The sequence below is a fragment of the Cydia pomonella genome, chromosome 12 (assembly GCF_033807575.1).
Source record: "Cydia pomonella isolate Wapato2018A chromosome 12, ilCydPomo1, whole genome shotgun sequence".
Taxonomy (NCBI): Eukaryota; Metazoa; Arthropoda; class Insecta; order Lepidoptera; family Tortricidae; genus Cydia; species Cydia pomonella.
The window spans coordinates 14,777,880-14,789,192 of record NC_084714.1 but is presented as its reverse complement, the minus strand read 5'-3'; the positions used below and the strand labels follow the sequence as shown (position 1 = coordinate 14,789,192).

Here is an 11,313-nt window from a genome sequence, read left to right as displayed (position 1 = left end):
AGACATTTAGGGAATTAGACATCATGGAAAAAAACGTTCGATACACGTGCGGAAATGTCATTCTCCGCACTAGCATCGAATTTACTACTATAGATATTACCGGCGAGGTCATCAAGTATGAAATAAGGCGACGGACTTTGAATTAAATTTCAATCCAACTACATTCACCAAAAAAAATGTTTTTAACTTTCGTAATGAGTTAACACTTTCACGCCTGCATAGCCACATTAAGGAGCTATTTTGAAGATAACAAGCCATCGCTTAGCAACCTCAAATTAAACGCATTCAAGATTTCTCTGCTTCCTCGCAGTGATAATAATTGGAAACCGTCTTGAGTACAGTTTCGTCGTTTGAATGAGATATAATTATAAATGTTTATTAAATTTGAGCTAAGGAACGAAGTTATTAACTTTGTACGTTTATTACACTGGTTTAATATAAAACTACTTTAAGCAGAATTATTGTCTAGAAAACCTAAAATTATGATTAGTTAGGTACATGGTTAAAAAATTTAATTGAACGGGTCAAAACCTAATCAAAATGTTATTTGTTTTCATAATAATTTGAAAAACTAGCGATCATACATAGCGGACAGGTAAGTAAAGGCGGGATTTCACCAGTGTGCGACACTGTGCGGCACAAGCATATTCAGTACAAAAATACTTGTGCCGCAAACTACTGGAATCCCGCATTAATAGGTACCAAAATATAATTAAAAAAAAAAAAACAAAAACAAAATAAAAGCTTAGAAGTTTTCATAATATTTATTACAGTAGGTACTTTTCATCAGTCAAGACTTTAGTCGACTGATGTTTTTTTTTTATGACTTAGTAACGCGTATGCTACTTATCTTATCTAAGAATATTCTACGAGTATCCGGCTTTTCATTTTCGATAATGCAATGTTCAAACTTACACCCGGAAAGTAAATATCTAATAATCAATACGTCAAAGATTAGATTGCGGTACTGAACATCGCTTATCAGTAGGTGTCGCAATGTCAGTCTACTGTTAGTTTAGTTCAAGTCATGATCATTAGTAGTGCAAAATAAATATAAAAACTCCTGTGATGGAATCTTATAAGAAGAATGAACCAACGAATAACTTAACAAAGAGACATTTCGCTTCAATAAATTCAAGAATACAAAACAAATACGAACAAATGCAGAAAAAGCTAGAAAAATCTAAATCTGTTGATTCACTCACTGGTTTAAATGATAGTTTTGTTTATATACAAGCACATAAAGTTGGTGAAAATTCAAATCAAAGAAGAGATGAAATCCTATATGAAGATAAAAAACCGCCTGATGCATTTAAAGTTATTGTTGAAGAAATTCCCGTAAATGCTACTTTGCTCCAAGAAATGAATGAAACATATGACTTGTCGTATTCTGAAACATTTAATGAAACAGAAAGAAACATCGATAAATTATTTGACGGGCATTATGAGTATAGCCTGACTACGAGTACTAGTCTAGAGTCGTAAGTAATCATAATTAATTAAATTTACATTTACTTTCGTACATTTGGTTGATTAAGAGTGTCGATTTATGGATATTAAATATTTATAGTTTAAACACATTAAATACTGAGAGCACGGAGTACGAGGAGTCGCTACCGCCGCCGTCACCACCAGTGCACAAAACTACGATACGTGATAGAATCGGATCTCGAATAGCAGCTGTTAAGGAAAGGCGAAAAGATAAGAAGAAAGAGTCTCGAGAAAAAGTGGAAAAGGTCCTTTTATTTACGTCTCGCTGCATTAGTGTTAAGTTCTCATAGCTTAATGCTTTTCCGATGGCCAACACTTTAAACTGTGTACACCAATTTGTTACTTGAATAGTCGTTTAAGACTGTTTACCAAGTTGTTTAAATAATGTTTTATAAATAAATAAATTTTTAGTTGATTCTGAGTAACACAACAAGACAAGATATTACGAAAATCGTCAAGAAGACGAAAATGTGCACGGTTACCATTGCGCTCATCGAGGCCACTGGGTTAGAAAGAGATACGACGGAGGAAAAGCCACGTATGTTATTTTGCCGTTTTCGGTAAGTGTGCACAAGTTCATACGGAAACCAATAGGGTTGAAATAATTGATGATTTTCCAAGATTAATAATAATACTTGACACATTTGTGTATGTACATTCACTATTGGCGGCTTTATAGAAATTGTAATATATTGAATGGCATTTACTACTTATATGAACAAATAAATCTCAGATATCATAAATTAATGGTTCATATTTGATTTATTTTAGGTTAGGACCAGAAAAGTATAAATCTAAACTAATTAAAAGTCAAGAATCGCTTGTCAAATGGCAAGAATTATTCAACATTAATTTATTCGAAGAAAATATGCTGGAAATCTCACTATGGGACAAAGACATATTTCTCGGAAGGTAACTTGTTTTGCAAACAAATAATATTTTAGTAGAGAAAATATTTATGATGCTATACGTCAAAAATGATTGTGATGAATAACAGGAAGTGTGGAATTGTAATTTTTCAGGAGCGACATAGATCTGTCAGAAACGGAGAGGGAAAAGACCCACAAAATGCGTTTGGATTTGAAGGGGTCTTCCTCGAACGTCCAATTATTCATCCTGCTTACTATCAGCGGGGTGACTCTAGAGAATATCGCTTTAGACATGGAAGAATACGATAGGCAAAGGAAACTAAAACAGCCTAAACTAGTAAATACCTACAGATTTTTAGTATTACCTATTTGATAATGTAAAAAAACGTATTTTGTTCTAAATTTGAGACACATTTGTCGTTTTGTCCTTTGTATGTTATATTTATTTATATCCTAATTGTAGGTAGATAAGAGAAGCCACGCGTACTTTTTCACAAACATAGAACTTTGTAGTTTACTTATTTCATGCACCGTTTTAAAAATAAAAAAACTGTGCCATGTTTTGGTTTAAATATCTATTTAGTATTATGCAGACTATGGAATTGTTCTCTTATGAGAGAATTGTTAACGATAGCGGTTGAAACAATAATTGCATGAAAGAAAGCTACATTTCTTGCCAACAATCAACAACACTTGCCAATTTGCATGTAGTTACGTAAGTGTTCTAAATATAGGTACAAAGTACACACAGGAAATACAACTGTTGCAAATTAGAAAATACAACAGGCAGATTAATAATATCATAACACTATTTTAAAATCTGTCTAATTTTCAGGCCTGGTTTCGACTAAGAGATGACTATGCCGACGTGGGATGCCTATCAGTTTTCGTGTACGGAGGAAAGGGATTATCCGCAAACGATTGCTACTGTGTTTTACAACTGAACAATGACAGATTGCAGACACCTACTGAATTCAAGACCAACGACCCTAATTGGATGAAAATATTTACATTGTCTGTATCGTTCATGGCTTCCTGCTTTTCAAGTAATATTCGATAATTTTCAAGGACTTTTCTAAGGCCGGTAACTTGTTTGTTGCAAATTATAGTATTTTTCGAACTCGAAATCGAAGGGCGCAGGTGTCATCTCCATATACTTAATATAAGACTACCACCGGGTTGATGATGAAAACCTAAAAACGCCAAATCTCGCAAATTTGTATCGAAATGACACCCATTGAGTTTGATGAATACTATAGCAAGTATAGCTGCATGTCTGCGTGCATAATTGCGTGTGCGTGAATGGAATATCCTATATTTATTTATTTATAACATGTCAAACGAAAGAGCTTACCATGTTATGGAAAGAGTTTTAACACAAATATTTGGGAAAATACCAGAGATCTGGAAAATACCACCAACAGAGTTGTCGGCCTATGGATGTCATTTCAAAATTCTAAACGCAAATGGCATATTTTAAATAATTTTCTAAGTTGATTAACAAATTGACTATTTTAGCACAGTAACGGACATTACATCAATCCTAGAAGTTACTATTTTTGAAGAAAAGAAGTCTGAAATAGTCGGAAAGATCTCAATACCTCTTCTAAGAATAAATAATGGAGAAAAAAAATGGTACGCCCTTAAAGACAGCACACAAAGGGAAAGAGCTAAAGGATCTAATCCTAGAATACTTTTGGAAATGAAAGTATCATGGAACCTTGTGAGTATTATCACATTAATATTGTTTACTAATTCTATTGGGGAAAGTTATGTCGCAACTTAACCAATTTTCCAAACTTTTATTCGAACAAATTATCAATTGACATTCCAACGTTCGGCATTTCAAACTCTTTCTCAGATGACTATTTTGCAATACTTACCAAAAGCCATATTTATTATTTGCCAATACTTATTGATAATTCGAGCCAAATGATAACTCGTCCAACTGAAATTATGCGATTTTTTTTTAATTGGTTCGCCAATGAAACGTCTGCGGTTTGCTGGAATTTTTTTTCGACAAAATGGCACGACATAGTTAATTCAATGTTTTATTTTATTTACATCGATCAATCATTTTCGTGATTTGGTATTACATGTAGCTACAATATAAATTATTCATAATAAATCTATGTTTTTAGCCAAGAGCATCTCTCCGAGTCATTAATCCAAAAGAAGAAAAGTATCTGGATCCAGTAAATAAACTAGACAGGCACATTTTCGCAAGAAATCTATCACGAGCTAAAGCAGTTGGCGCGTGGATAGTGGATGCATTCAAAGTTATAAAGTAAGATAATGTTTACTTAAGATAATCTTTACGACCGGTCTGGCCTAGTGGGTAGTGACTCTGCCTATGAAGCCGATGGTCCTGGGTTCGAATCCCGGTAAGGGCATTTATTTGTATAATAAGCACAAATATTTGTTCCTAAGTCATGGGTGTTTTTTATGTATTTAAGTAATTTGTATATTATATATATCGTTGTCTGAGTACCCACAACACAAGCCTTCTTGGTTTACTGTGGGACTTAGTCAATTTGTGTAAGAATGTCGCTATAAAATAATATTTTCTTTATTTTATATATTATACTTTATATAACTTGAAGAGTCTTTTTAAAGTTTGTACAAAATAATCTTGTAGAGAATTAGACATGAAACATTTATTAAACTGCCGACTCTTCTAAAGCACCTACGCGTACATCTAAAGTACCTAGTATTATAAATTAGCCTCACGCTCACAAACGCATCAAAAGTCGATACATTTATCGTGTTTGTGTGCTTGCATTTATAATATTCTATCCTCCTAAAGTACTCGAAGCATCTCAAAGCTTTAGTTTTGTTTCAGAAATTGGGACCTTTATAAAAAAAAATTTGGAATACGGCCTTCATAAAGTTTTCTGGGACTCAGTAGGCTTTTAATACTAACATTTTGTTTTAATCACAGAACCTGTTTCGAATGGGAATCTACGAAGTGGAACATGATCGCGCTGCTTGTGTGGCTGGTGATGTGTTCCATCTTCAGGGTCTGGATGCTGCCGCTTTTGCTCCTCTTGCCGTTCATTTGGTATCGCCCTGAAAACTACTTCTTGTTCTCATGTAAGTTTTTATTTTGATTCTTCTTCGTTTGAGTTGAGGTCTAAGAAGTGAAAAAAGATCGTGTGCTTTGAACAAAACAGCAGCATGGAGCTGTGCCAATACAATCGTAATTTTATATCACGTTTTATATGGATATTTCCTAGACGTCAGATGTCAACCATTTGTCAAAATTCCTAATCAATGATAGCGAATGGTCATTTCTACATTCTCATTTTTAAGCCCTGACGCAAAAAGAGAGGTTTTATACGTTCGAATCTACGGATTCGTCGCACGGACCGATTTCGATGCGGTTTTTTTACGTGAAAGCGAGTTTCCTTGCGGTGGTTTTTACTGTTTTTTAGGTATATTTGATAAAAATCGATCAAGCAGTTCAAACATTATTTTAAGCATGCAATGGATTTTTTTAGCATAATGCGTGAGGGGATTTTTGAAATTTTAAATTAATAACTATAAATACTTATCAATCTTATCATCCTGATCTTGGCATTAAGTAAACTTAGAATAAAAACTAAATTCTACATAAATTGTTTAAATGATTGCTTAATAACTTGTTTTCTAAATAAATAAATAAAAGCTACTAAAAAAAAAAGGTGATAAGAATAAAGTCAGACCAAGATAAGTTGGTGTGATTTTGGCAGCCCAGACACTGCTAGTGTTCTTTTAAACGTCAAACTTTTATGACATTATAACGTTTACTTAACACTTGCACAGGCTGGGCTATCAAAATCGCTGCCAACTTATCTTGATCTGACTCTAAACTATAATGAAAAATCTAAATAGCGTTCGCGTTCATTAAAATACGAAGGTTTCAACCACTTCAGAAAAACAACAAACTTTCAGCCCTTGGTTAACAATCTACTACTACTACCTGGTCTATCGTAATCGCATCGCATGATTGAGAAAATTATGGCATGCATTATAGACGCTTCATAAAATACGATCAAAATCAAACATAATTTTGGTGAAATATCACAGTGCCATATTGTGGCAAAATAGTTTATTATTCTTATTTCAGACAATAAACACTTCAAATGAATCTCCCTTGTTTATTAACTCACTAAATAAACCAATAAAGCCCGCGCGCATTACGAAGCGTTGCAAATTTTCAATGATCAGTTGAAATTATTCATTCAGCGATTCCCATCGACTTACTATCTCAAACTCCTAACAGCCCTATAGATTTAATTCAAAATCGACCTTGCCTAGCATATAACAAAGATCAATTTTAAACAAAAGCATTAGATGTGTCCGAGGTATAGTAAATTATCGATTTACTTTCCACAAATGGCCCATTATACGTCCATTTTGATAAATTCACCCGCCTCGGAAATGACATCTGCTGTCTAACATCTAAACTATACAATTTATCTTTTCAATTGTTAATCAATTTGTATAGAGGGTGATTGAATTTTGAATACTTATATATGTTTTTTTGCAAGTTTAATATAGTTAAGTTACTCGAAATTTTTATTTACTATAATAAGATTTATACAGAGGATTACTATAACTAGCTTAAATCTAAAATAATGAATTGATAATCTTTTTAAAATCGATAATAGCACCAGAAAAAAACAGCTATGGGTTTATAATACTAGGGTGACTTTGAAATGGACGCATTTCTTTAAGGAAAATAATACTGCAGTTTATTTCCAGCAAAAAAGTCACTAGAATTGCTATCAATTAGCTGTCAAAAATGAATAGTTACCAAAATATTTGGTATGTTAGTAGATTTATTTTCTGACTTGCCGTCAAAAGTGGACTTCAACGACAAACCGCGAGATGTTTGGTAAAAGTTTAGTTACTATTAATTGACAAGTCCGATAATAACAAATGAATAATATTAAGAACGAATTATCTTGAAACCATTCCTTGTTGATCCTCGGATGATTGGGACTTAACTGTCATTGCAAATTAAATCACTCAGAATACATATGGAGTTGTCCTCCTTCATCTACGGACGTAATTTTCCGGTCTAATAGTAAGCATATAACACAGACATTGGACGCATACAACTACACCACTACCAACAGCGATGTATTTCAAGATTAAGTTTATCTTTTTCTAGCAACTGGCGATATTATGACCATTCTTTCTATGACCATAAAGAATTCTACAGCCGTGATCTTACAAAATCAAATATGTAAATAATATAACGTACTCTGCATGTATTAGTGCAGCTATCAGCCATAATCTTATGTGTTAATTTAATGTTTTATATTTTCCTATAGATATAGGCAATTACTGTGACCTGTAATTTTTATTATTAATAAATTGATTATGATTATGATTATTATTATTTTCTGTTGTTTCAGGGAGGAGATATTTTAAGAAAGATAGTATAGCAACAACCACAGATGTCAAAAATAAAAACGAAAAGGTTAGTTTATAGTTGATTATGGCCTACCGGAGACAAAAGCAACATTTGTATAATAATTAAGATGACATGGGGTGTCTTGTCCCTGGGGTATATTAAGGGGTATAAGACCACATATATCAATTGGGCAACATTGGGCATAGTAAATGCAAGCACAGTCGTTGCAATATCATCTGGCTCCAAGCCTCTTTTTGGTCCGGTTCCCATTACAACGACTACATCTTTTTAATACTATACCCACTTTAATTAGTATTATTGTTTTACAGGAAGAAAAGACATCATTAAGGCAAAAAATTAACTCTTTGCAAGAAATGGTACAGTCAGTTCAGAATACCATTGGCAAGCTAGCTAGTTACGGGGAAAGCGTAAAGAAGTAAGAACCAAATACAAAATATCAACAATCCAAAATATTTAGATACCACGGTTACACGCACTTGAATTATTCGTCGCTATTGACGATATGTGATAATTCAAGTAAGTGTAACCGCATTATCTAAATATTTAAGAATATGTCTCATTCATAATTTAGAATACCAAAAATCAATTTAAAACAATTAACATTATCAATATGTATCTACATTTTCAATGTTATTTCTACACTAAAAAATATAATTGTTTTTGTTAAATTGATTTGTATTAAGTATGCCAAAAGAGTATACCTATGGCATTGTAAATTTTGTATGTTTTGTTTCAGCCTATACAACTTTACTGTACCTTTCCTGAGTTTTCTAACCATCACCATCATTTTGGTAATCACGTTGGTGATGTTCCTTATTCCTGCTAATTATATCTTCATGCTGTGGGGTAAGACAAAATATTTTATTTAGTTTTTTCTGCACAAACCCCACCTAATATAAATACGGTGACAGCATCTACACAAAGGCTAACCGCGTACTTATATTTCAACTACCTATATGTACCCGGGTACGTCCTTAAACTACGTCCACAAGAGAGGTATGGGCATTGTGAATGTCATCTCGCTCTGTGTGGTAGGGCACAGCACAGCGGATGTCATTCCAGATCTAGAGCAGAGCCCAACTGGGGAAGTACCTCCACCTTACAGAAAATCGCAGCCAAATAACACTAGGCCCTACTCATAGTGTTGTGTTCCTGCCGGTGAGTAAGGTTGCCAGAGCTCAACGAGGGGCGGGAGGGGGTTAGGGTCGGCAACGCGCATGTAACTCCTCTAGAGTTGCAGGCGTACATAGGCTACGGATACTGCTTACCATCAGGCGGGCCGTATGCTTGTTTGCCACCGACGTAGTATTAAAAAAAAAAAAAAAAATGTAGTTTCCGTCTGCGATTTTGCTGCGAAAAAAAGATGATTTTCGTAATGAAAACTATCCCTTCTCTATCTTCGGGATCCAAACTCTATCATAACTCCGTGCCAAATTTCATTACAATACAAAACGGAATATTCATAATTTTATCTACCTATATTATATTATTATCACTTTTCAGGCATCCACAAGTTTACGAGAAAAATTCTCCGTCCGCACAGAATACCTAATAATGAAATACTAGACTTACTGTCTAGGGTGCCTGACGATGAGATTTTGGTAAGTAAAGCTAGGCCCGCACGTATGTCTTCATTGAAGTAATAATTTTAAATATTGGGTTCAATATCCACGCATGTGACAAATTAATTTTACAAATGACTAATTTTTGTTTTACAGCTAAACTGTCAAGAATTACCGTTAGAAGAAACATCAGAAGATGAAGTCCATTGATAAATTACAACTTTAAAGATCTTATCTGTTTTTTTTTAATATGCCTTAAATATTTTACCTATAAATACCTAATCTAAGAACCGTAAAGGCAGTAGTTTTGTATGTGAGTACTTCAATACATTTCTAATTACGTCTTGATGTATAGATCATGTCATCACGACAACACATGCCTTGACTCCTAATGTCATGTTATTAAAGGTTAGATTTGACAAATCTGCGCGTTATCGTGGATGACACGATCTTTACTCTGAAAAATCTGTGACAATAAACATTGTTGTTGTATCTAATGAACAATGAATTTACATTGCACCTATTAGATATCATAAGATGTACGTAATAATTCGGTAAATCTATTTTCGATGTGACTCATCTTACCTAGAATGTATGCAAAATCACAACTCATTCAAACCTCGATAAATATGGTAATTTACCGTCAAATATTGGCTATGTGTGAAATAATTGGTGGAGGAGATAAAAGCGAAGCCAACGCACAGATGAAGATATGAACATTCATGAGATGATATCTTCATACTATTTAGCAGCTGCGAACTCTCAAATAAGCAATTTGTCCCACCACATGCACCCGCTAGGGCAGCGGGTTTTTCAAGTTACAAGTAAAACAGAAGGCTAATTAAAAGCAAAAAGCAAAGAGGTATATTATTATTGTTTTTTTGTGACCAACTTAGGCACGTAGGGCAATTTTTATTTATTTATTTATTTAACAAAACACAATGTACAATGTACCTATACACTATACTAGGCCACTTTGTTTTTATCCGACTTAAATTCCAAGAAGGGCGAGGCTTAAGCTAATTTTAGCGCGCTATATCATGGACGCTCCTCGTGAACTGTTAGAATGCATGAAAATGGAGACCCCTGGCTCTCAGAAACATGTCGCGCGACGAATGATTCACGACAGTTAAAATTCTAGGAAGAAGGTCTATATTCGGTTGTGGCATTTTTTTATATTCAGTTTTATTTAAAACATACATAATATCAAAATATCCAGGGCTTCAGGGGAGGAGGTCAAATTTCACATATATATAATAATTCAGCCTATATACGTCCCACTGCTGGGCACAGGCCTCCTCTCATGCGCGAAAGGGCTTCGGTTATAGTCCCCACGCTAGCCCAATGCGGATTGGGGACTTCACATACACCTTTGAATTTCTTTGCAGATGTATGCAAATTTCCTCACAATGTTTTCCTTCACCGAAAAAGCTAGTGGTAAATATCAACTGATATTTCGTACATAAGTTCCGAAAAACTCATTGGTACGAGCCAGGATTTGAACCCGCGACCTCCGGATCGAAAGTCGGACGTCATATCCACTCGGCCACCACCGCTTCACAATTTCACAAACCGATTATATTCATTTGATATTAATACAAATCGGCCGATATATAGAAGGATCAATCTCAAATCAATCATAGATGGTTCAATTTCAATGCCGCTCCTCTAATCGAACCAAATATATTCTCAGAAGTGACTTGACCACGTTTGCCCGCTAGGTAAATGATTTAGTAATACAATATGCAAAACTAGCGTGTGCATATTGTTTGAGTGCACGTCGAATTGACATATGGATGGCTCCCTTGTTAACATGCAGCTTGCAAATTACCCGCAACCGTACATTGATCAACGACTATCCGTGTCAAATTGATTACATGACAAGTTTACTGTAAGGTGCATTGGATAAATTAGAATCTGATTGGGACACGTTATCAACAATTTAGACGAGAAAATGTTTAAACGA

The 11,313-nt window shown here is 34.2% G+C and overlaps 1 protein-coding gene across 2 annotated transcripts; it reads left to right on the top strand.

The window, feature by feature from the left end:
* Positions 1-587: 587 nt before the first annotated feature.
* On the top strand, positions 588-9,579 carry LOC133523697 (multiple C2 and transmembrane domain-containing protein-like). 2 transcript variants are annotated; one of them, XM_061859376.1, is made up of 14 exons: positions 588-1,481; positions 1,571-1,736; positions 1,903-2,051; positions 2,263-2,403; positions 2,514-2,697; positions 3,196-3,374; positions 3,879-4,083; positions 4,502-4,647; positions 5,302-5,453; positions 7,766-7,830; positions 8,094-8,200; positions 8,522-8,576; positions 9,289-9,386; positions 9,504-9,579. In XM_061859376.1, the coding sequence occupies exons 1-13, from the start codon at positions 1,069-1,071 to the stop codon at positions 9,349-9,351; spliced, it is 2,025 nt and encodes a 674-aa protein (XP_061715360.1). In that variant the 5' UTR covers positions 588-1,068; the 3' UTR covers positions 9,352-9,386; positions 9,504-9,579. The 2 variants fall into 2 exon arrangements, with proteins under 2 accessions (XP_061715360.1, XP_061715357.1); XM_061859373.1 differs by having other exon boundaries at positions 8,522-8,631.
* The last annotated feature ends 1,734 nt before the right edge of the window (positions 9,580-11,313 follow it).